The 26701-nt window shown below is 42.6% G+C and overlaps 1 protein-coding gene across 1 annotated transcript; it reads left to right on the top strand.

The window, feature by feature from the left end:
• The first annotated feature begins 107 nt into the window (after nucleotides 1–107).
• On the top strand, nucleotides 108–21622 carry heatr3 (HEAT repeat containing 3). The gene is made up of 15 exons (XM_080491243.1): nucleotides 108–358; nucleotides 3465–3637; nucleotides 7711–7798; nucleotides 8196–8296; nucleotides 8533–8642; nucleotides 9414–9554; nucleotides 10470–10765; nucleotides 12640–12730; nucleotides 12957–13111; nucleotides 15650–15732; nucleotides 15840–15976; nucleotides 16094–16182; nucleotides 16562–16705; nucleotides 20459–20635; nucleotides 20733–21622. The coding sequence occupies exons 1-15, from the start codon at nucleotides 230–232 to the stop codon at nucleotides 20844–20846; spliced, it is 2028 nt and encodes a 675-aa protein (XP_080347369.1). The 5' UTR covers nucleotides 108–229; the 3' UTR covers nucleotides 20847–21622.
• The last annotated feature ends 5079 nt before the right edge of the window (nucleotides 21623–26701 follow it).

The following is a 26701-nucleotide window of genomic DNA, read 5'->3' as shown; positions in this document are numbered from 1 at the left end:
AAAGATGTGTGTTTTTATGTTTTTTAAACTGTGGAAACCTCGTGGTCGCGTTGCGTGTCGTGTGTTTTTGCGACAGCGTCACTCTGACGTCACGGCAGCAGTTCCGCTTTCCGGCAGGGTCCATTCTTCCACATGGCCTCAGAGTAGACGGCAGCCGGACTGGTTGTGCCAAAAGCCAGGTTGTAAAGTGACGAAACGGCAGCAGCATTGACTCTGTTAAGACACCGCGATGGGTAAAAGCAAGACTACGAAGTTTAAACGTCCTCAGTTCAACACGGCGGGGCTCCCGGTGAGCGCGGGGAAGGAGGAAGAGGAGCAGGCTGATGAAGACTGCCCGGCTGTGGAGCTGCTGGAGAAAGTAAGGACAGCACCTCTGCATCGTGTGTCACCAACATTAACTTACTTCACATCGAAATAAAGTTGTTTCGTCGCGTGTCAGCAGGTTTAGTTGTGTAATCTAGGACTCGTGTTTATGTTTATGATGTCGAAGGCTGTAAACTAATGTCATTTTTATTTGCTGTCCTCTTTTAGTCTCCATACCCGCCTTTAATTATTTACATTTCACAGTCAGAACTGCTTCACAGGTAAAATCCTTCCAAATAAGATTCGTCATTAGTTTAGTAAATATCAATGCAGTGGCAGATGTGGTGAAATAAAATAAATACAGAAGACAAATTCAAAAGAATATACCCAAAGCAATTGGCTAAGTAGTCAGTTCAAACATAAACTCCTTGTTTATATTTTTCACTCAGAAACCTGTGCATAGTTTAAAGGAGAAAGACTTGCAAAGGGTTTCAATCATAACCTGAAACAGACCTTTGGTCCTTCAAATGATGCCTATAGAGGCCAGGCCATTTAAAGGTCTGTGACTTAAATAGGATCCATCCATCCAATATATAGCTTCATAATGTTCAGGGCGCTGGAGCCAATCCTAGATTACGATGGTTGAGGGCAGGATACACCCTGGACAGGTCAACAGTCCATCACAGGACAAAAACAAGACAGCCTCACACACTCACATTCACACTTAGGGTCACCAGTTAAACTCCATGCATGTTTTTGGACTGTGGGATGAGACCCACACTCATCTGGGGGAACATGCAAACTCCACACAGAAAGTGCTCAGCCCGTATTTGAACGAAGATGTTCTTTGTGCGATCCGTTGGAATAAGATTCCTATCTGGAATTCAGTGTAATGTGAGGTTTGTTTTTTAGAGAGCAAGTTGTCTTGGTTCTTGTTTTTAAAACAAACGATTTGTGGTGACACACAAAAGGAAATCCAATAATTCAATGTAGATGCTACATGTGAAATTATGAGACATTATGATAATACACACATTTTAACATCAAAACTGAGTTTAAATGAAATATTTTCTAGAATCTCTGAGCATACTGAGGAACCTACCCATTGCTTTCAGTTTTCCAAGTTTTATCCACCAGCATTTGGCTTTACTATGTTTTTTTGTTTGTTTGTTTTTACTGTTTTGGCATAACAGTGTTGGGAAAACGGATCTTTTTCTAAGAGGCTAAATCTGCATGTCTGCAAGGAAAACACTTTAGAAAACATTGATCAGGAGCAGGGATCCCCAACCCTGGTCCTGGAGGGCCCCTGTCCTGCAGGGTTTAGCTCTCTCCCAGTTGCAGCACACCTGATTGCAATGAGGGGCTCGTTATTGGGCTTTTTCCCAACCTTGGTGATGACGTCATTAGATTCAGGTATGCTGAAGCAGGGAGAGAACTGAAACATGCAGGACAGGGGCCCTCGAGGACCAGGGTTGGAGACCCCTGATCTGGAGTCACATTCTGATCAAATATAATACCTGGATTACTCGTGTTAGACTTCAAAACAAGGGGTTGTATTGTGATATTTCATGAATCATCTTATCAGTTGTAGTGTTCAGCATCTCACCCTCGATCATTACTTGCAGGCTAATCTGCCATCCAGTCACTGATCGTAGATACAGTTATGTCGTTTCAGTAATGAAATGTTAATACAACTCATGTCTGCGCCCATATAATGCATTCAAATAGGTTTAATAATTTAATGCAGACAGAAACAGTCATAGGGCTCAAGACAGAACACTGTTCATTGTGTGCGGTGAACTTGGGTGTCCTGAAAAGCACTTATGAATAAAAAATGTTTTTAATTATTATTATTATTATGAGTGTTGCACATACAAAGAAATGATTTTGATTATGGATAAAGAAACTGGTTTGAGAAAGAACGCAGACTGTTTCAGCCCAGGACGTTTAGTTCACTTCAGTTTATTTGTGTTCCCATAAGGAAAATTGTGTTACGGCAAAGTGTAAAACTATAGAATAATGCACATACATGAACACACATGGCTCAAGATGGGGATACCAGTGTTTTGAAACAACATCAATATCAGTGACTCATTAGGAGGGTAAAAGTAAACAACAACAAGAAGGTCGGCTTCAGCAGTCTATCGACTATAATATCAAGATTTTTAGTGCCATCCGTGCATATTAGAGGTTCCTGCCTCCTGTGAGAAGTCATGAATCAAATTAGGATCGGCAATGTTTATCCATCGTGCAGAAGCGGCATGTAATTCTAACCAAAGTGCTGCAGAGAAATCACCTTTTTTAGATGACAGCATTTTATCACTAGAAGCCTAAAATGTTTGTTTCACTTACGAAAACTTGCTTATGCTGATTTAGCAAGGTTAATTTTAAAAAATTTTTTAAAGCACCTTGAATAATCCTTACTGATTATTGGAATAATCATGCATCGTGCTCCATGTCTTCTGACTGTTCAATAGAACACAGTTTTTTTACATTTTGTCAAGTCACATTTTAAATTTACTCAGATGTCAAGTTTTAAAAACTGCATTCAAAGGTCTAGCTTGATAAATAGTGGTATAGAATCACGTGGTCTTTTATTTCTATGGTGACGGTTTTGACCATATAATGAAGTGCAGTCAAATGTGAATATAATGAACAGACAGTGGGACGTTTCCAGCTTTTAGATGTGGTTTGTGAGCAGTTATGAGACCACTGGCTTTGGCTCAGGAGGGAAGCCCATTAAAAACACATTGTTTTGATCTTTTTGTTGACATTCTCTGTGTGTGTAAAAGAGTTATAGAGGATGTTAAAATTGACCTGCCTGATGTGTGAAGTCCATTTCTGGACACAGACATGACCACAACTTGACTCATGAGTTGTATTATGTTGCTTTGTCATAATGCCATGTCCCTTTTACTCCATGACATGTCATTTTGGCTTTTTTGTCTCAGATCTTCACTTTGCATTTCCCTGTAGTTGAATCTGGCCCCTATGTGAATCATCTGTCGTCACCTTGTGGTAGTTGTGTGCCACATTGTCATTATTTTATTGTCTATTTGTGGTTGTTGTGTCTACATATGGGTCCCTGACCTTATGCCACGTTGTTCTGATCAGTATGGATTCATTGGGTTTCATGTGTTCTTCTCACACACGTTCCACAGCTGGAAAGTCCCAGTGCGGACGTGAGAGAGTTTGCATGTGCGAGCATTTCTCGGGTGGTGCAGCAGAGCCAGAACATCCCGGGATTCCTCCAGAGGGATGCTGTGAGAAAACTGGGCCCCATGCTGCTGGACGGCAGTCTGGCTGTCAGAGAGACCGCAACCGGAGCCCTCAGGTGAGTCAGTAGGCGGTACTTTCATATTTTACAGTGTATAGTATTAGAGAGTTTTATAATGCAGCAACCTCATACTACTTCAACAGCTTTAATATTTCAAGTCTTAACTGAACATATTTGTAAGGTGGAAAATGTTCCAGATGAGAGTAGTAAGGAAGACACATAGTGAGTTACTACAGACGCTTTCGTACCAGCTCATGTGGAGTTCACTTCCTCGGAGAGTCTGCTTCATTTGTGCAGGTGGAACAGCTCATCCGGGCTCTGGTACGGTCCAAACAACAGAAATCTGCTTGAAAATGTTGGTCTGAGTTCATTTGAACACTGTTGCAGTTCATTGTAGTGACATTGGACCACGTGATGGAGCAAAAGCAGGAAGTGAACCAAAGAGAACGACGTGGAGCGCGTGGTGCCTTTTGAGTAGAAAAATACAATGAAACCAACGGCGTTAAGTTGAGGAAAACTGAGAAAAGGTTAAGAAAATGTGTGTAGACACTTTATGGTGGGGTGAATATATATCGTGCTTGGCTTTATTGTTACACACAAAACAATAGAGGTGTGTATGTCCGTGTCAATCAATGACGTGGATTCTCCTCTTCCTTGTAGTTTTTTTTTTTTTAGCTTCCTCCCAAAATAAATGACGATGTGAAAGCCCTCTTAAGGCTGTTTTATGCTTGACACACAGGTGTGACGTGCGGAATTTAGAAGTGCAGAATCGGCATGAGAGAATGTGTGTGCCATTTATACCACACGCAGCTCCCGCTCCCAAACCGCAGGGGGCAGTGTATCGCAAACACACTCCCACCGCAGTATTAAATTACAGCAGAAGAAGTAGACTTCTTCTCTTTAGCCCCATTTCCCCCGCACAAAAAGTACAGGAATGGAATGGTCCGGTACGGTTTGGGTTTCCACCACAAGAATTCGAAATTTTCCTGGAAATAATCACTCCAAAGGTGGAGGTTTTTCCGTCGCCCTTCCGTTGGGGTACTCATGACAACAGAACGGCTCCGTTTTGAGGAGCCTTCTGCTGATTGGTCAGTGATTTACTACACGCCCTCAATATTTTAATGTCGGCTGTATGAATCCTCTGTTGTTAACGTAATCAGCTTTGCACTGGTTGGTTTTTTTGTTTGTTTTTTGCTGCGCAACTTCCATGTTGATCCCGAAAAAGCAGACGTGAGGCAGGGACGGAGACCAGGACATCGGAGCAGACGCTACAGCCGTAACCGATGCTCTACTGTGTCCCCTTGTTGTGTCGCGTCGCGTTGCGTAGCTGGCCGGTGTTCCATTGCGTGGGCCGCTGCGTGCTGCCCCGGAGCTCCGGTTCCCCAACGCTGGAGTTCCAGAACCTGCCAGTGTGCGACGTGATGCAACGTGGCAATTGGACTCAGACCACGTCCACACACATTGTGCCGGGACGCCAGGGCTGCTCTGAGCCCCGAGCCCTGGTGTCTGTCCTCGCATCACGTCTGCGATCTTAGACTTAGACTTAGAGTTAGACTTCGCTTTATAAATCCCTTGGGATGACTCCGTCAGGGAAATTTGGAGTTCCAGCAGCTTAATAGAAGAGGAGCAGCACACAGAGGATAACAAAGATGAGTTACAGAAAAAAAGGTGATTCACCTTAACTTAACTAAATATAGAAATGGTAAAAAGAATTAGACTCCTAGCAAAAAATAGTTACAAAATATAAGATAATATAAACTCATAATTGGACTCTTGCCCCAAATCTCTGCCCCAATGCGGAAGTTGCGGCTGTCACGTCCAGCGGCGCGACACCGGCACCGACCGGCTTTGTAACTCCAGAGTGCGCTCCGGTGTCACAAAGCCGGGGCCGCACCTTCACGTTCAGCTGCAGCTCTGTGGCTGCAAAAAAAAAAAGAAAGTTAACTAAACAACTAGTGCAAAGCAGAGTATGTTAACAACAACAGAGGATTCATAAGGTCCAGATCTGTCGCCCCGGCTGAGATTACTGTTGCAATGTCGCATATCTGCGGAGCTCTCAGCCCCGCCTACATTTTAGCCGTACTTTCTGCGGAGGAAACACGCACCAGATTTGGCTCTGGGTATGCTTTTCCATACTGCTCCGTAACGCTCGGTTCCATCCCTGCACTTTTTGTGCGGTGGAAGCGGGTCTTTTGACACCAGTAGGTGATCCCTCAAGTGGAGAGCGGACTGGAGTGTGCAACCATTGTTTCAAATTAAATTTTCCTCTGTTGAAGTCTGACACCGAAGCAAATTGGCAGCGATGAGTCAAATCTTGTGTTTCCATTGTAGAAGTGCAGCTTTATGCTTTTTGTGTCTTTAAAACAAAGTCTTCGGTCTTCCTCCTCTTCAGTTTCGCCCTTTTTTCCGCACATCTCCGTCCGTCTCGTCAGAAAAATTGGGAGGCGCACGGAGCGGTGACCTCCGCGTGAACAGGTCCGCATTAAGGGCACGGCGGCTTAAATGATGTAATTTGTCCGCACGGAGCCGTCAAGCATGAAACAGCCTTTTAGTGACGGTGTGTTTCCCTTTGCATTCATAACTTTTCCCCAGGTACTTCTGATTCCTCCCATAGACCAGAAACACGTGATTGAGGCCAATTTGTGACTCCAAACGGCCTGCGAGTGTGTTTGATTGTGTGTTTGGAATCGGCTCCATTGACTCACAACCCTGAGTTGGATAAAAATTTTATAGAAAATGAACGGATAAACAGTTTGGAGACAGATGTGCTTGTTTTTATCCAGCACATTGCAGCTTAGCTACTAAACAAGCTGATTTTTAAAAAGATCTTTCTGGCATCACAACGCAACATCCAGGGTGTCCTCATTTCATTTTGTGCTATTTTTGGAGACGAGGCATCTTCACTTAAGCGCCACTACAAAGGAGTCTTCGATGTGTGTACATGCAGTAACTGTACTAGTGACACACGGAGAGAACTGGAGCTGGGATTGCAGAAAAAATGCAGTACAGGAGGAAACCGGTCACTCAGAGGGATGCATTCACACTTTTCACAACATAACAGCTCCTCAGGCCAACCTGGAATTTGGGTGATATTCTTCATTCATTGTCAAAATCCTATAAATATACTGAACTATTGTTGCATCATTGAGCAGCATGAGGCATTTTAGGCTGTGATGAATAGGAAGGTTATAGTGAATGTGTAATTGCGAGAAGAAACTTTAAATATAACAATTTAGCAAAATCACATCTTGAACCTCTCAATCACAAAACATGTGCTTCCACTTCTACTTTCGCCCGATATGTTAGTAATAAAAGTACATTCACTTCATTGAAAAATGATTAAAAAGCAACGTGAAACAAATGTGACAAAAAAGTGCTCTGGAAATTCATTGTTTTCTTTGATTTTCAGTGTTTGTCCAGATCAACACTTTGCAAAATGCAACATTACACTTTTATGTTCACATTGATCAACAGCAAAACCACATGAAGTCGTACCCAAAATACCCTGATTTTCTTTTTTCTGTCATTTCACTACCTTCACTTTGGCTTTTGATTTAATTCCTTGAAAGTACCAGGAGAAACACGCACAGTGAAAACATGTAAACTCCACACGAAAATAGAACACGTTAAGGGTGAAGTTGTTGTTGCTACACCAACATTGTGCAAGCGTTAATAAAGTGCTAAAGTAAAGCACACAGTCGGTGTCAAACAGCACAGGAGTGTTTGCTCTGGTGTCTCTACAGGGGGCGCCATATTACAATGAAAGTTCAGGCTGGAAGAAATAGTGCAGTTACATGCTGTTCCCCTGTTTTTATGGCTGTAAACCCAGTTATTGTAAAAAAAAAAAAAAACCCAGTCCCCTTCCCACAATCTTAATGCTCTTCACTAGAGGCTCTTGTGTTGGTGCGACATTCACCTCTCTGACTGTTGCCCTCCAGTCAAACTTACACTGGGTTTCATGTAGCTGGCTCTGATAATGAGACAACAGCTCGCAGAGTTTCTCCAGTGCGCCCCCACCCACCCCCCCACCCCCTCTCACAAATAGCATCTCTGTCTGAATGTCCTCCACAGCGACTGATGAGTGTGCGTCTGGGTCTGTCTCTCACTCTCTCTGTCTCCACCCCCGACAGGAATCTGAGTGCATGTGGCGGTCAGGAGGTGTGCGAGGACATGGTGAAGCACGACATCATGACTCCTCTGACAGCACTGCTTAGAGAGGTGAGGAGACTCCGCCGCCTCCGCCGCTGCTTTTAGCCCAGCCCATCACTTCAGTTCTTCCTCATCAGCAGCTGCTCCAGCGGGCTTTGATATCCTCAGTAGTTACATGTCTCTCCTCACCGCACAGACAGCAATGAACTGCTCTCATACTAAGATTATTGACTCACACACACGAAGCGCCCAGCAGATATCTCACATCTTATTGACCCCCAAAAGCTCCTTATTGATGGTTTTACATGCAGAGAACAAGCTTTGCTCTACACTCTCTCTGTGTGACAAATAAAGCATGCTCTTGTTCTTCTCCTGCTCATTTCACCTATTTTCCCATGTTTAAGGTCAAAGTTCATACGTATGAACTTTTGTTGACGTCTGAAGCGTGGTGTGCTTTGTTTCCCAGTGCTTTGCCGGTTTTGAAAGCGCGGCTGTGCCGATGAAAGAAGAGAAGAACGCAGTGGAGGACGTGGCCAACGAGGCCGTCAACTTACTGTGGAATCTGTGGTAAAACAACAGCCTGCTTCCCTGCTGCTTTCAGTGACTCAGTCAGCAGCCTTTGTCTGTTAGCTGTTGAGCAGCTCCCAAACATAATGGGTCTCTTCTACCAATGTAAAAAATAAAGAAGAAACCCTGGAGATACTGACTTGATAGTTTCACGATTTTCTAAAATATATTGTGACTGACAAGCAATAAATCCACAGATGATTATTATTGATTAAATGATGGTTGTGTCCTCCCAGTGAGAGCAGCAGCCAGGCTCTGTCTGTGTTCAATAAGTCTGGTCTCCTCGATGTGGTCGTCCAGTGTCTGGAGCGACATCCTAATAATGTGGAACTGGCCATATCTGCAGGTACGTCCACCAGCGATAACCTGGTCATTTTTAGCTTGTGTCTCTTAAATTAACCTTAAATGTTTTCAGTCATAACTTTCGTAGCTGCATGATATATTTATTTTGGCCACAGTATTTTAGCATTGACGCTCATCACATTTACACGTCAGCCTTGGCAACCATTACTCATTCGGTTCTTTTTCTCTGGATTAATGCAGTAGAAAGACTCCCAAAAATCTTGGAGCTTATCATCGATATTCTGATTTCATAACCGAGATATTCACAGTATCTATAAGTAACAGTGTACAAAGTATACATCGTAAAGAAAGTCTTCACTGTGGACGCTTTGAATTTTTTTTTTTTTTTTTGCAGTAAACACTACACACTTTTGCACTCAAAATAGTTTTAACAGTCAGTTTTGAATTACATATGTTTTTGTGTATACACAATCACACGTTTTGTCATAACAATAAGAAAAATTATATTTTTCATAAAGTGCTTCAATCAATGTAATGAACGTAACGGTAAAAACATACTGGCAATGTAGAAAAAGACAACAAAATACTCATCAAATGAAACCAGTTGGTCTTGGCGTATTGTGAAAGTCATTTGTTTAAAATGCTGTGCTTAAAGAACACGAACACAAACGGTTCAGAAATGAGAGGTTAAGAATAGATTTTAGGCCCATGATGATATAGTTAAGATGCTTAAGAGATTACAGTTTGAGTATCGTCGTTGGCAGGTTTTAATCTGGTGTCACTGTTCTGAGACCCCCTCTCGTGTCTCCTTTAGCCCACTGCTTGCACACGGTGACAGAGGATAACTCCGAGCTGCTGTGCAGCGTGAACACGGCTGTGCTCGCAGCCCTGGAGAACGTGCTGCTGTCACCTCAGGCCGACATGGCACACACTCTCCTCAGGACGCTTGCTGCAGGTACAACGTGTCACTTTTCATGTCTTTTATTACCCCCAAATTCTGCGCTCTGCTCTTAAGGCAGTCAGGGCAGCCAGGGATCCTTTTTTTTTTTTTTTCAAAGGTAACAGACTAAATGCAACGATGGCAGTTCACTTATTGAGCCCACCTGATATAAAGCCACGGCCAGTGTGGAGAGATGAAATGCAAAACAGTAAAGTTTCCAAGCGAGAACAGTCAAGTCTTGCAACTTTTTTACAATGGCGCTTAGCCACCGTGGGCATAGAAGTGCAAAACATTCAAGTAATTGATAACTAATGATTAGTACTCCATAAGTACAAGAAGAAAGTTCGGCACTCCGGGGTCCTGACGAACAAAATAACGCCAATTGGTTCGGCTGTGTCAACTGTCCAGGCCCAAGTATGTTGGTGCCGCAGTGCCGAAACTTCAGCACTGCCGTGTGCTGCACATGCTCCATGTTCCAGCTCGCTATTGACTATCGGTCATTTTTCACTCATGTGTAGCATGTAACCTCACTACTGTATGAGCCCTGCAGCTTGTTAACGTGTTGGCGGTCGGAGTTACGTGATGCATCTTAACGCATCACTCAGCTCCTGCAGTTAAAACCAGACCAACATCGCGACATGGACACAAACTGTATCTTTTGTTACTGAAACAGTTCAGCGGAATGTATTTCTGAAAACATTTGAAGCGAAAAATGAGCTGTGCAGTTGAAAAGTTAAAACGCTGTTTCACAGATGTGTGCCTGCTGTGAGGCGGCGTGGCCTGCGAGTTCGACAGATTCTTCTCGGAGCATGAACTCTTCTGCTGAACAAGCATTTTTTTCCAGCAGCTGGCTGATGTTGCAGCCAAACTATAATTTTTGTTCTTATGAGAGTATGCAGGGGCCTTTACTCTGCTCATTGTACCACACAGGAACACTGTGGAACCTGAAGGGAAGTATCCCTGCTGCCCGTCAGGCGCAGACACTCAATGCAGTGGTGGCCACGCTGTCCAAGTGTCTGGACCTGGATGCAGGCACGCTGGTCCCCAAACTCAGAGAAGCAGAGGACGTTCGGCACAAAGGCGCGCCGGCTGCCGCAGATTTGGGGGACCAGGCTGCGGAAGAGCCGTTACCTTTGGACGAAATGGAGGAAGAGGAGGCGGCGCCTAAACAGAGGAGGAACGGAAAAGCTACGAAAGTTGATAATGACTTCTCTGACCTCCTGCCTGTAAGTGGCCTCGTTCGTCAGCACACGCCTCCTCACAGGTACACTGTGAAATAGAAGAAAGCTGGAGACAGACTGGAAGACTCCTGTCTTGTAATGCTGTTGTAAATGCTTACTGTACTGTATCATAAATGTGGCTTGAGTTATTTGAGTTATTATGATAAAATGACTTTGACTAATGCTTGATTACCATACTTACATACGGTGCAACCGTAAAGTATTCCCAGCGTTTCAGTTTTTCCACATGTTGCAATGTTTCAGCCTTATTCCAACATAGATTCCATTCTCCCCCCCCCCCCCCTCAATATTCCACACAACACCCCTTAATGATTACATGAAAATGTCATTATTTTAAATATTTGCAAATAGTATTTGAAAAAAACTAAGCAATACTCTAGATGCACTGTATAGACATATATTTATAATAAAGAGAAAACCAGCTAAGAACCATGAAACAGTAAGACCTTACGAGTCCACAAGACCTTGAAATGTTTTTTTGTTGATGTCACAGTCTAAAATGTTTTTGGTGTCAGAACTCAGTTTATCAAATGGCACATAACTCTTGACATTTGACGTGGAAGTTGCAGTCAATGTCTTTAAACTTTGATTGGCTCTTACTCCTCCAATCACTTTTTATTTACCTGTACTCACTCATTTGTTTGTAATGCTTCACTTTGACACTGCATTCAACTAAAAATACATCCAGTGCATAACGAGAGCGCATCAAACCGGAGGAAAACTCTATTGTGAAGCAGCCTCAAGCAGAAAACATACACAGCTTCTACCTTGCCGGCGTTTGCATCTAAAACCACTAATGGTGTTGTCATTCAGTAAAACTTTTTAATTGGCCATAATTTGATTGTAATTCTCAAGCATTGCTTGTAAAGATGTTTGTACTTTGGCTAATCGTAGGCGTGAAACGTGACTGAACCCGCTGACAGGGTCACGATGTGACGCAGGACCTTTGGGTGGCTTGCTTTTGGCTGAGTCAGTGCTCAAACAAGGGCATTTTGGGTAGAAGAGATTTGAGTCTACACACTCAGCAGTGCAGGGTCACTGCAGTCTAATGAGGGTTTCACCAATTCAATTTAAGATCATCATGAGCTAAATTTGTAATCAACAGTAAATAGTTTCGGCTCTGTTTTTCTGGCAAAGAGACGAGCGTGTTAATGCTGTGCAGTCATACCAGGTGAAAAGTCGTTAGGGGGACTAGAAGGGAGGAAATTAGGGGAAAGCTTCACATGGTTCAGTTGGGGACCAGCCTCTGTGCATCCTGTCATGATGACAGGACCTCAGACACGACCCCGGTCAGACAGAGCCGTCCCTCAGAGCTCAGTCACAGCCTGGTCCCCAAGATCAGGGCTGACAATCCCAGTTACAATGCCGGATAGCCTCCAATGTTGGGAGTGACACAATGGCAATACACTACCAGTAAAAAGTTTGGACGCACCTTCTCATTCAATGTTTGTTTTTTTCCTACACTTTTTGGTTTACCACATAATTCTATATGTGTTCATTCATAGATTTGATGTCGGCAGTGAGAATCTACTATGTAAACAAGGAGAAGACCTTGAACGAGGGGGTGTGTCCAAACTACCAAAGGGTGTATGGATTAGGGCTTTTATTTTCAGGATGGTGTAGCCATTTACATTTTCAGCTACGGTGGGTATAGGCGTCATTTTTGTCCACGGCAAGTGAATTAAACGTCATTTTCGATTCAAAGTGACACCTTTTGAGCAGATTTCCGCTCCAGAAAGTCCCATGAGTCATATTCAAGCACTTCCTGCACATCGGCTTTGCGGCGGGAGTCACGCTGAGTGATAATAGTCTCTGTTTCAGGGAGATGTTGACTAACACCACTGCCTGTTTCTGTCCAGAGGGGCAAAGAGGAGCTGAGGGAGGCAACGGCCTTGCTGACAGCACAGCAAACGTCTTTGGAGATCATCGTCAATGTGTGCTGCTCTGACGGTGAGCGTTGTGGGCACGGACAGCAGCGCCCGCCCCGCGGCACTTTGCATCAAATTGATTTCCTGTGACACGGCCACCAAATATGCATTTGTCTAACAGTAAGGCCATTACAGGAAAACATACATGGGAAGAGTACACTTGAGTGACCTAAAAATGCCCCGAAGTGCTCTTCCTCTTCAACGTTTGCTTTTCATTGATCGATCCTGCTCGTGTTTGCCTGTTCCAGATCCGTCTGACGATGAGTGGGAGGAGGAATCGAGCAGCGACGAGAGCGACATGGGTCCCGACGGCCTCTGCGATGGATTGTCCAATCTGATGTCTCCTCTGTGTTTGTCAGCCGAGGTTCACGGAGCCTTGATCAACCACAGCATCCCAGAAAAGGCAAATAGCACTCTCTCTCCCCCCCGCCCGGGCACGCCGTCACCTTGACCCATAGCTGTAAGAAAGGAGCCCTACACAGTGTGGGAGTGCTGAGCCAAGCAAGGTCATCTGTCATGCCGGAGCACATTGCTGTAATTGTTGGCTGAAGACACTGTTTTGATTAGGCAGCCAACCAGTCCCTTCTTCTTTGACAGGTGAAGCAGATTGGGTTACTGTACCTGCAGTGGCACAGAGATGATGCTTTCATGTGCAGTCATGTGGAACAGCACTTTTTTTCAATTTAAATCCAACTGACAAGCAGACATCTGTTGATCCCTTGAATGATGTGTTTTATTAAAACATTTTGAGGTTTGGAAAAATACAACTCGAAATAATGATAAAATATGATTCTCTGCACTACAGAAGCTGGTATTGCACCCGTATGGGGAAAAAATGTTTCTTGAAGATGATTTGTATTGTTGTTCAAACTTTAGTCCAAATCATTAATGCAGCATTTCTAACCCTACAAGATGTTTTAGGGTTTTTTTTTTGCATGTATTATGTCAGTACTCTCTCAGCATCTCTGTTAAAAAGTTGACATGCTTTATCACAGGTTCTCATATTATCTTCAAGCTCCTGTTGATGAACTTATAGCCGAATCAATGACTGCTCCCTCCCTCAGGCAGCATTGTGACATGAAAATAGAAATGATTTGTCATTACCATTCTCCTCTTGGTAGGATGTTTTTAATTCACACTTAAAGTTTCTGTCATTGTGGTCAGGAGAGAAGAGACCTGCTCTCTGCCTGTATGCTCATTAATGGCTCTGGTTTTAATCAACACACTTCCCGTGCAACAGGTCAAACTTATGAAACGTCTCAATGTGAGCACATGTTCTTTGATATATGAGCTACCTGCAGATTCTTTAGAAACATCTTGCATCAGGCCAGCTGTGTCAGACTTGTTCTACGTGTACTAGGTTACGTGTACCTCAGTTTGCTGTCACTGGGTGTGGAAAAAAAACGAATATTGGGAATTATAGTAGTAATGTTGGTTAAAAGAAGTACAAGCACACTCTAAACATGTTCAGATTCAGAACTGAAAAAACTGAATTTGAAGAAGAGATTTAAATAAGTACAATCTGCTTTCTACTTTCTATCAATGCAGTGCAAAGTACAGTGGTCGGATAATATTCTTCAGCCTTCAGCATCCATGTTTTCATAGACTCACTCTTTTTTCAGGCTATTTTGCATGAAATGAGGTAGTTGGCTTTCACAGCTGCATTTCAATGGGCATGGCTCCCATCTGATGATCAGTTCTGGACGTCAGTGTTGTGTTGAGTTGACCTCACCCTGGAAACTAAGAAGGCTACTGTCGATGCAAAATAACTTGTGCATGCGTCAGGTGAAATATGGGTGTGTGTCTTATTTAAGTGTGTGAAATATTTGTAATTTTCTGTGTATGTGTTATCAATGTGTGTGTTTGTTTTTTGTGCCTTCTGAGATGCATCCTTGTAAGGACGCAAGAAGGTCTCAGTTTCTATGTGCACCTCACGTGGGCTTCTTGTGCTTTGACAGATTTGTTGGTAAACTGGGTTTTGCTCACTAGTTCACCTGCACAGTCTCCTTACTTGTATAGCATTCGATGCACTTGAGCACTGTAGTACAGCTCTGTGTTGACAAACATAACATTAAGGGAACTGGATAGATTCCTGGCTTAAGAAAACTGAGCCTGCAAGTCTAGACTGAGGGCAAAACATAGTTCTTGTTTAAGATGAACATATGTAAAAGAAGAGTTGTAAAGTCCAGAGATTGAAAAGAGACAAGTCCTTTGAGTCATGCACACATCATCGTACACAGTCACTAAACATTACACGCATACAAATGGTATGACGCATGTACAAACACAAAGATCACGCAGATCAATCTGGTATCTGTTGAAATCTATACACATTTGTTTTGCTCCATACAACTTAGAAATTGCACTAAACTGTCATGTGATACAAGTTAATTGCACCATATTGAAATGTCTGGGCCCTAGGCTCCACGTTTCACACTCCGGCATCAGACCTCCTGTCTTTGTTGAAAGTAGATGGGATGGTCGGCGCTGTTAGATTGACAGGAGTTCATCACTCGCAGATCATTGTTCTCACAGTGGAATCATTTATTTGAAATGGTTTGAAGATCATCTTAAATCTCTTGGCACTCTCGACTGCATTGGAAGCCTTTGTTCTGAGAAGCTCTTTAGATGTTGACAAGATGACAGCTGAGTCTCTTCCTAACAAGGTTATTCACACGTAAAGGGGAGTTTCTGATCTGCTGAAGTTGTACCTTTTTCTTTTCACTGTTTTTTAAAAGAAAAATGTTTTAATTAGATTGTGGAAAATGTGTTTCACCTCTCGCATGGTCTAAAACATAACCTTTATTTCTTGTGAATAGTTCAGAGACGATCAAACGTTTGACCCAAGTAAAAAAAAAAATTCTTTAACCTTATAATCCTCCCTTGTGCAGCCACACCACACGACAAAACGATGGTAATGACGGTCATTTTTTTCTTTAAGGTCCTCAAAAAGACAGAGTTCCCTCGGAAAGAAGCCCTGGACACGTGCCAGCGGGACTCCTCCTGGAGAGGCCTGATAAAAAAGTAATCCTCATTTATCAGCCGTTGCTTGAGTTTCAATGTCTCGTCCAATTGTGTCACATTGAGATGCTCTTCAATGAAAATGAGCCTCGTCTTTTTTTTTTTTTAAGAATGCACCGTGTTCAGTCCCGGGCGCTGACGTGCCTCCACAGCATCCTCTCCACGATGGACGCCGAGTCTCTGGGAGGTCCGGCAGCGCTGCAGGAAGCAGCACAGCACCTGTCCACGCTGGTGTTTAATAACACAGGTAAAGGACAAATAATTGTATACTTTGGGAACATTGATTTGGAATAGATTAATGAACAAAATTTTAAATAAGTGGAAATTACAAACTTGTATAAAAGTTTTGTTCTTCTGTTTTCAGAGATATCCAAAGACGAGGAGTTCCTGGAGGCCGTCATCAGCGCCATGCGCTCCCTTTTACAGATGCTCGCTTCCAAAAATATCCCCCAGGTACAGATTACCTTATTTAGAAATGTGACCTTTGGAGAATTAAAAAAAAATAAAAGTCTGTTCAGCTGAGGTCACGGCGTCCTGACCTTTAGATCAATGTTGTTGCAATCACAGTGGACATGATACAGCTGCTCTCACACAGTAAATAACACCCAGATTTTGTTGTTTATTTTTTTAACTAAACTAGACTACACATGTTGGAGGGTCACTCTTAGTGTGTGAACACGGGCTGCTGGATAAACAGCGCAGCATCACCGCAGCTAGACTTTGTATTTTTCTGTCAGACTTTCTGATTCTCTGCCAGTTCAAACTTGGCACCGCTGGCCGTGTTTATTCTGGACGGCTCGGCGTTTGAGTGTTTGGGTTTTGTTCTTGTCAGTGCATGACCGCCCAGCAGCTGATGAGCCTGAGCGAGGCGGCCACCCGCTGCGACGTTGTCAGCGTGAGGGTCAACGCCGTCGCCATCCTGGGAATCACAGGCGGCACACTAGCCAAAGAGAGAGGCACCGCAGCGACCCTTGAGGTATTTTTTTTAAGAATTTTTTTTATTTCAGAAAATGTTTCAGTCTATAGACCTACTCTCTTACAGTTAGCGGAGCTCTTGTTAGCGTTTAACCCGTCACAGTTAACAGATATGAAAACTACTGAGGAGCTGCCGTCTCTTTCTGTCCTGCTCACTGAGCGGAACCTTAGTACTGTGGGTTGAAGCTGTTTTCTTAAAAGTTACTTTTTCCCTAAACTCCTGGGCCCGGTTGTTCAAAACTGGGTTATCCTTTAACCAGCCGTCAACTACCTTTAACCGACCGTTAACTTTAACGGCACTGTTATCTTGTTGTTCAAAACTTTAACCAGGTGTTATCTTGACGCACCTCCGGATCTCCACTAACCTTGTAACAGCGTTGTTAACTCTCACTATGCCGTTCACTGGCAGCGCTGCGTTCATGATGCCAGTTCAACAAAAGAAGGACTGAGTGAACCGTGGACTGAACTTTGGTATAAGTCAGTACTGTAATGAAGAGTTACGCCTTTATGGAGCCCTGGAGTTGCCATAGGAAAAAAGATAAATTTTATATATATATATATATATATATATGTATAACGTGTGGAAATCAGATAATAATTACTAACCTCAAATTAATAACTTGAGACACAGAGTTACTATCTCGTTCCCTCGTGTTATATTTTTTCACCAATGATGCTTCCATCCCGTCATATTTGCTGTTATGGAGCTTTGAGATCAAATAATGTGGATCACATTAGATATTGGTGTTTTCTAACTAAAGCATGTGAAACACAGACATGTTAAACTCACCTTGGTCCAAAACGAGAGGATCTAATTCTCAGCAGCTCCGAATCACGTCTCTCCTCTTTACCATAAATAAATGAGGCTGGGGCTTATATTTCAACATTTGGGCATTACATAGTGAATTTCTGCTCCTTTCACTTTATTTCTGGACGTGTCTGAATCAAATGCTTCAACATGGAGGAACGGAGGTGTAGGATGACAGAACGCTGCTCTACAGCCCTTTTCAATAGCAACCTACATAAACACACGCTGATCAATAATAAAGGTTCTCTTTCACATGAAGCCATTAAAAGGCTCATTTTATGGCAAAAAAATCCAAGCTTTCATTTACAGTAGTACCGTATTTTCACGACCAAAAGGCGCACCGTACTAAAAGGCGCAGTCTCAGTTATGTGTGCCATTACTGCATTTAACACACACATAAGGCGCACCTGCTCATAGGGCGCGGGTTCCATGCCCACACTTCCCCCTTTAACGTTCTCATGGTGTCCGCATTACAACAACACACGCACACAAGCATACAAGTGTGCGTATTTAAAAATAGAGCGGGAGCAAAACTGAGTTTGGTTGTGCTTTATTTAAGTATTGATTACAAAGTACTAACATTTTTTTTACCTGTAATCGTCATCAATCAAACCCATCGAACTCCTCGTCCTCTGTTTCTGAATTGAACAGCTGCGCTAAATCTCCATCAAACAAACCAGGTTCATTTTCTTCACGGTCAGAGTCACTTTCCGTGCCGTGCGGCTCCTTGGAAATGATGCCGGCTTTTGCGAAAGCTCGAACAACAGTGCCAGCAGACACGCTAGCCCAAGCATCTACAATCCATTTGCAAATTGTGGCGTAACTCGCCCGGCGCTGCCTTCCACTCTTAGTGAAACTGTGGTCTCCATCGGTCATCCATCGCTCCCACGCCGCTCGCAGCCTTACTTTGAACGGCCGGTTCACACCAATGTCCAGCGGAAATGTTCAATTTTCATTTCTTCTGCTAGCGTTACTGCTTTTAGTCGAATGGTGACCGTCGAAACGCTTCTCCCACTCGTTCTTTGTGCGATGATCCACTGCTCGAGTCTTTCCTCCAACTCGGGCCACCTCGCCTTATGTCCGCGGAAACTCAGCTGCGTCTTCTTCACCTGTCGGAGCTCGTTTTCCAGCTTCCTCCACTTGCGAACCATCGATTCATTAATCTTAAATTCTCTCGCGGCTGCTCGATTTCCATGTTCCTCCGCGTAGCTGATGGCCTTCAGTTTAAACTGTGCTTCATAAGCGTGTCTCTTCGAACTTTTCAGGGTTGTTAAAACAACGATGTTCTGCATAACGCACATACCCGTTCATTTATATACAATCCACGCCCACACTTCCCCCTTTAACGTTCTCATGGTGTTCACTACTACGTCCGCTTTACAACAACAACACACACATAGGGCGCACTGCACCATAGGGCGCGCCGCACATTTTGAAGAAAATCTAAGACTTTTATGTGCGCCTTATAGTCGTGAAAATACGGTATGTAGTTTGTTTAGTAGTTACTGATGAACCAAAAGTATAGCTTCATTATAAAGTACTGTGGAGGGTCTCATAGTGGAGCAACATAGCCTCATACAGACCTCTCCCTTCGTGAATCACGCCGCCAGAGATTAAATGATCTGGTTCCCTCGCTTTGTTCATTTGAGGTAACGACTTATCTGGTTCCCACGCTTTATTGTTATTTTTCTCTATGGCCACTCCGGGGCTACGAACACTCCACTTTCTATATCGTTCTCTCTGGTCAAAATTAAAAAAAGATGAGGCAACATGATGCCTCATCTGTTCATCCCAGCTCAGTTTTCATGTTCCACTTTAATATCCTGGCCGCAGCGTTGTTTGCCATGTTTTATGGTAGTTTTACAGAGGAGATAAAAACCCTGCGCTGCCGTCCACCACAATGTTTAAGACAAAACACGGAAGCACGGAGACTTGAAAGTGGGCGAAGCGGCGTCAGGGACGCTAACCACGGTTGTTCACCTTGCTGTTAACTTTGACGTCGACGTTAACTAACGGGATGACCAACCATGTTTTAAACAACGCATATTTAACGGTCGGTTAGCTAACGGCGGGTTAAGGATTTAACCGGCGGTTAGGGTTTAACCAGTGGTTAAAATAACCCCGTTTTAAACAACTGGGCCCTGCTTACTAGAACAGGACTGCCTCATTAGTCCTGATCTCATACAGGTCTCCTGTCTAGATATTCATTTTAAACTAGATTGTACGTACATTATCCATGATGATTGAGCACTGTGGCACCAGCTTCCGTCTGAATATTTTCAGTTTATCACAGTTTTTTGTTTCGCTTGTTTATTTATTTCAACCATCCTGTTTTTGATCAGGCGTGTCAAACTCATTTTTGATCTCAAGTGATCTCATTGAACAATAACATTATAATTTATAAATACCTGGAACTCTATGTCTTTGTTTCAGCGCAACAACATATTAATATATTATTAAGAAGTGCACATTTAATGAACTATCATTTTGCACCACATGACAAATCTGGGAATTGAATTATAAAAACAGTAATTTTAACAATATACTGCCTCAATGCACCATATGCTTTACATCGTACAGATCACAGTGAAACTTTATTACACTATTAACATCGTGTAAGGCATAAAACATTTGGCCACATGGAGCTGGAACTCAAAAATGACGTCGGCTTGTTCATATTGATATCGTGTTGACAGCCTTGCTACAGAGCATCTTCCTCCAACTAATAGATGTAACTCAAGCTGAATTTAGTGAGTGATTAGTTATCAGACTGACAGCAACACAACAATGTTACATTATCAGCACAGGTATAATTCACAGTTTAAGTGATCCATTTATTTGTAATTGCAATAATTTTATAATTTTACTAGTTTTTAAAGAAGTTATCAGCCTCTCAAGTGTAATAACTTACTAGTTGTTTTCCAACTTGCACAACTCTGCCCCCAGATGATTGGAAGCGCCTTACTTCAGGTTGCCACAAAGGACGTTGACCTGGTGGTGAACGGAGAAGCCCTGGACGCTCTGTTTGATGTGTTTGCGGACGGGGAGGAGGCCGAGGCCGCTGCGAAAAACATCAACTTGCTGCTTTCGCTAAAAACACTTCAGCCTGTCTTCAAGTCAAAGGTACCGGAGCTGGATTGTTGTTGGGCGATTCCCACGGAGCTACTGTCAGTTTCCAAATGATTCCTTTTACTTACGACAACTTCTCTGTCCCTGGCAGATTCGTAAAGAAGGAAGAGGCAAGTACAGCCCTCAGCAGCTGTGTGTGCTGGATAACATCAAGGTCAACCTGAAGAGATTTATCGGTTATCTGGAGAAGGTGGTGAAAAAATGAGGAATTTCTTCATGGATTGGACAGAACATTGAACATGGTTGCAAAATCATTAAGTATTTATGTTTATATCATCTAAATAATGGTTTAGTCGTTTCTTTTTTGTGATGTAAAAGTTTATTTGAGATGGAAAAAAAGAAAATGACAGACTTCACGATTATGAGCAACTGCATCTGGCAGTGACGATTTGACTGAAAAGGACTTCCAGACGTGAATTTCTATAATTTTATGTGTCCAAGATCCTTTTTTTCTTCAGGGAATCGGGTATGGGGCCTCAACACCAGCTCGTGTCATACCGTTAATTTTCTCCCATGTTTCCATGGGCTTAACAGATAACAGAAGAGGCTGGTGTCCTTTTTAAACAGTTTCAAGAAGTGAACTGGCAGCAGTTACTTAAGGAAACAAGAATATGGTAATATTCTGAATATTTAACGAGAGGATCTTCCTTCTAAAAAGAAATTGGCTTGGGTTTCTCCTGTGACTCACTCAGTTTAAATCTGGTGGTGAATTTGTCACCACACCAGTTTGAGCTGAATTCAAAGGCATTGTGAAACAATGAAAATCAATACAGTGTCAGTACTATCACCAGATAAACGAAACACAACAAATCCAGTCTACTCTGTCCCGGATCTGTGGGTCATCACGGTTTACATAGCTCAGAGTCGACAGTACATCTTTGTTTGTAAGAGAGAAGATTTCAGGAAGAAATGAAAGGGCCATTATTTCATCAGAGTATGAATCAAATGCCTTTTTTATTTTAAATAAATCCTGACTTCCTAATATATGTGTTTGTTTGTTTTTTTAGTCTTATGATCACTTGAGTGATGAGTGAACTTCCAGCAAAGGTTTTGGGCTGATTTAAAAACGGATGTTCAAAGTAATACAGGGTGAATTCGCAGGAGAGAAGTCGGTATTTGCTGTGACAAGCCTTTGCCTTGAAGGCCACACAACTTCACACTGCAAGGGATAACCAGACATTCCTCCCATGAACTCCTGCAAGATGCATCAAGAAAGACCAACCCCTCGTGGCAGAAGCCACTCGAAGAAAGCATGTGCTTGAGGTCAAATGGTCACTTGAAGTTGTTCATATGTGTGACTGAGTGCTTGGTAATCGGTCCCTGTGTGGTTTCCCTGTGATCTAACTACCCCGTGCCCTGCTTTCATATGTCAGCTGGAATCAGTTCCAATCTTTGTCTGCTTCTTTTTGAGTTTCCAGCATTCTTCACCACAAGTGGATGGTAGATTTATTCATTCGGTGTGACTAACAAGATAGAGAGGTTTTTACTGCTCCTCTCAAAGCTGGTAAAACACTTTGACATTCAGCAAGCAGATTGATTCTGTGGTCAAAGTAGCATCGCTCGCGCGCGCACACACACACACACACACACACACACACACACACACACACACACACACACACACACACACACACACACACACACACACACACACACACACACACACATCACAAATGTTCTGATGTTTTGCACTCTGCTCAACACATCCCACGGAGCAAACATAAAGGCAGAATCTGGGAGCTTGGACAAAAACTTGACTGGATTCATAATTGCTGCCTCACCTTGAAACCCCAAGTGGAATACAAGTCCGTGTTTGAGTGTCCATGAATGTTTTTCATGTTTGTCTGCTCTCAGCTTTTTAACACCCTAGCGCTGTGTACAGGCTCACAACCATTTTTGGACTATATAAGAAATACCAAATAAGTTTTTAGAGGGGCTTTTCTTGCCTTATTTTGTTTTTGTTTGTTAGTTCACAGACAAAAACCAAACAATGAGATGTAACAATACAACTTAGACTTGATATAACAGATCAGGTTTTGCATCCACTAATGTGTAACCACTGCTGCTATTATCACTGACTACCACAGCTAGAATTATGATGAGTCAATCAGTGGATGCGCACTTATGTGGCCTAAAGTACAATTACCAAGTGTTGATCACACACACATTTATATTTAGGCTTTGTCAAAGGTTTACTCCATTACCTGAGCCATTCAAACTTGTTTTTGAGTCTTTTCTTGCTGTAATTATAGCAACACTCAGTGAAGTTTTCGCGGCGTGTACACCCGCCCTGCCAGCTGAGGCAGTGTCCGTACTGATAGTTTGTTTCATGGATGCAAACCAAAGTTTGAAAGAAAAAAAAAATACAAATACAAATGTTTATTCATTTGTTCTTTGGACTCCTGTGTTCAATGAAGCTGGTTTATAGTTCATTTAAAGGAGAAGTCTGGCCTAACATTGTCCTCTAGTTTTCTTTTTTAGTGCTCTCCAGGTTGTAAACGGCAGCATGAACATCTTACTCGAAGTAGCAATCCCAGCATGGCTCTTATTGATCAGACCAACTGTGACCAGTGTGAGCATGCTCTAAAACATGTGAAGTGAAAGTCAACCAAAGGCTGTTAGTTTTTCAATTTAAGTTGTCCAGTTGTTTTCATGCCTGTTATGAAAGATGAGCTTCGATTGTACTCACAACAAAAGATAAGTTGTACTTAATATGTTGGAGTCGTGGTGTGTGTAAATCTCTGCTTCACAGTCTATGACTTCCTGTTCTGATACCTGGCAGTGTGTCCTGACAGTTTGCTGATGGTCTGATGGGTCTGCAATCCCCCGTCCATACTATAGTCTGTGCAAGAAAAATAAAATGTTCCTGGAACATATTGTACCAGCTCGAGGCATGACTGCCCCCCGACTGCTTTAGAGGGATTTAAAACATTCCTGAGACACGCAATAAGAAATCACTGATGTCATTCTTTGGCACGACTGCCTGATGTCCACATTTCATTCCACCGGACGCTCCACTGAGTGCACTTGTACATCAGAGAGGTTTGCAACCAGATGACGGGGCCCTTGTGGACATGAAAATGTCCTTACAGAACGCGCTTACCCTCAGACTGCCTGATCCATCTCGACCTCTTGTTCAGGCTGATGAAAAGAACGACTGCATGACTTCTCTTTCTTTTCGGGAATTCAGATTTGCTCTGGCCAGTTGCATATATCAGCTCCAGCCTGTTGCAGCTGGCCTTCCCAGGCGTCTGACAGCCGTCAAAGCAGCTGAGAACTTGGCGAATTGCCTCAGAAATACTGTTGGTTTTGTTTATTACAGCTCCTTTTGTTGCTTAAGCGGTTTCACTGCTGTTGTTTTACAGAAAACCGAACATGTCCCTGCGTTGAACTGACTGAGAGACCACATGGTGAACATCACTGTGAAAAATGTACAACATTTAATTAACTGGTTTGGTTACTTTAATGCTGTTATTCCAACAGGTTTCTGTGCACGGTTAAGAAACAATGCACCTCTGACAGCCTAGATTCAATTTTACAATTTTGATATGATGATCCTCAATATGAAAATGTCAGGAGAATTTCCCAGTTAAAAACCTCAGGTAGACAGAAAACACAGGAATCACACTGAGAGTGATTTAAAAAAGTTTAAGACAATTTTATTACATTATTCTTGCAAGAAGAGTACACAGCACAACCTTTGCATGATTGTCCAGGAAGTCAGACAGCGCCTTCTTAAAGACTGAATTGTTCTGAGTCTGCATTGAAGGACACCAAAGGCAGCACAGGGGTTCCAAGAGTGCTGACACAGGTCATCCTTGAACACAGACTGCAAATTACACATCATTCTTTATGAGACAAAACAAGATTTCTCTCACAGAAAATAACCCTAAAATCAGCACTCACAGCTGAATGATGTGTGTTGCTGTTTTTAATCAAGCACGGTGTGACACATTTCTCCTACATGCTCACACGAAGCTGTTTTTTTGGTTGATCTGCGTCACACAATTTCACACAAGACAAAGTTAGATGCGTAAAAATGTTCCAGCACTGTTACTTCGGATGTGATCTGAAGATCTGAGATGTGTGGAAAATGAGGATCCCGAGAAGAAGGAACAGACCTGAAAATCACTTTGAGTGTGACGCCCACGCGGCACAAATGGTCGTACATGGTAAATAGTAAATGTACTTGAGAACAAATGTTCATTACTCTGACGAAGTGTGTTTTTCAAAATTCACATTGATCATCAGAATTTATTCTTTGTGACGTTTTCAAGTTTTATCATCACAAAAGTGGCTGCACAGCGGTGTAGTGGATAGCGCTCACCTGATGGTGAGAATGTCCCCAGTTAGAAGCCTCTGTATACCATGTGTATACCCCCCCCCCCCCCCCCCCCCCCAAAAAAAAAAACAAAAAACTACTACTAACGGCCACAAAAAATATACATTTGAGGCTAATTGGTGACTATGAAGTGGAGCCTTTCTGTGTGGAGTTTACATATTCTCCCTATGCACAGGTTTTCTGCAGGTACTCTGGTTTCTGGTTAATTAGATGAATGCAAATCACCCATTGTGAGTGTGTGTGTGTCTCACCTGTGATGGACTGGGGGCCTGTCCAGGATGTTCCCTGCTTTCACCCATCGTCAGCTGGGATCGCACTGCGGAGGGAAGATGGATGAATGGATCATCATAATGAGCTTTTTTTAAATTCATACAGAACTGGGATTAATGAATGTTCCTAATATACACAATTTGTTCCCAGTTCGCTTGTCACAGAGCTTCCATCTAACTGTTACAAACTATATATTTTTTATATTTTTCCATTCAGTCTCTTACCACGATTTCCTTATACTACAAATGTATCCACTCATTTCTACTATCTGGAGCTTTGTACGCAATATATGTTAGGTCACTCGTTGTTTCTTCCTCCAGAGGTAAAATTACACAAAAACAAGTCAGATTGTCTCTTCACTTTTTAGTGGGAGTTATTTTTCCCTCCACAATACAATATAATTTGATTCAAGCTTCTCAAATAAAGTCAACCTTTGGCGATTGCTGAAAAAAATGCAAACAAGAATGATCATTTTTAAACTTGTAGCTTATTTTAATTTTTTCGTGATTTGAAATGACAGAGTAAATGCAGAAAAATCACAAAAGAAAAAACATTTCCTTTTACAAAGAACAACAGTGACCTACGGCTCTTAGATGGCTGTTTCTTTTTATTCAATCAGTGAACATAATTTGAGATGTTGAGAATTTTGAATCAGAATAATTTTCTAATCCCAGAGGGAACATTTTTGTGATAAAGAATGAGCTTCATTCAAAGAGCATCAGTACCAATGATAATCTTCTTATGAACAATTGGCAGCTTTGGATGAAGTTTGATGGCCGCTGGCAGTGATGATTAATTGGTGACTGCAGGTGTTTTAATGTGAGTGTGTGTCGTGGTCTGTCTCTTTACATTTGTCCTTTGATGGACATACAACCTGTCCAGGTCCTTCAGGGTGTACCCTGCCCTCAGCCATATTTTTTTAGCTGGGATTGGCTCCAGCGCCCCATAACCCTGAACAGGATGAAGAGGGATATAAGATGGATAGATGAATACTGATGATCTGCATCAAAACCTGGTTTAAACAATGAACAGATGAGCCAATAAAATCAAACCAGAAACCAGCAAAAACAAAAATAACACATTGCTTCAGAATGGGATTCCTGAGAAGCTATAAACTGACTAACAACAGCAAAGGTTTGTACTGTTTCTTGGTACCTAAAAGTGTTAATTTAAAGGTGTGGAGTATGTGGGTGGTTTATATGTTTTAACGGGTTTGTGAACATATTCTTGTTCTGTGAGTTCACATTTCAAAGTAAACTGTGTCTGATTATTAGTATAATCACATTAAAGAGCGGGGCTGGTTCATCAGCTGTGATTGGAGAAGAATAAATCAGATCCTGTTATGTAAGAAGAAGAGAAAAAAAACCAAAACACAGTTGTCTGTTGCGTAACTCTACCTGGCCCCGCCCCCTTGTCGCTCCCTCCGCGCACGCGCACACTCCGCCATT

The sequence above is a fragment of the Lipophrys pholis genome (genome assembly GCF_963383615.2).
Source record: "Lipophrys pholis genome assembly, chromosome: 2".
Taxonomy (NCBI): Eukaryota; Metazoa; Chordata; class Actinopteri; order Blenniiformes; family Blenniidae; genus Lipophrys; species Lipophrys pholis.
Note: the sequence above shows the minus strand (reverse complement) of the source record. Positions and strands in the feature narration are given on the sequence as shown.

Coding starts and splice junctions, on each gene's coding strand:
- heatr3 (XM_080491243.1), top strand. CDS start 230: ATGGGTAAAAGCAAGACTACGAAGTTTAAACGTCCTCAGTTCAACACG. Junction 12,731..12,956: donor CAATGTGTGCTGCTCTGACG/GTGAGCGTTGTG, acceptor TGCCTGTTCCAG/ATCCGTCTGACGATGAGTGG. Junction 16,183..16,561: donor CTTCCAAAAATATCCCCCAG/GTACAGATTACC, acceptor TGTTCTTGTCAG/TGCATGACCGCCCAGCAGCT.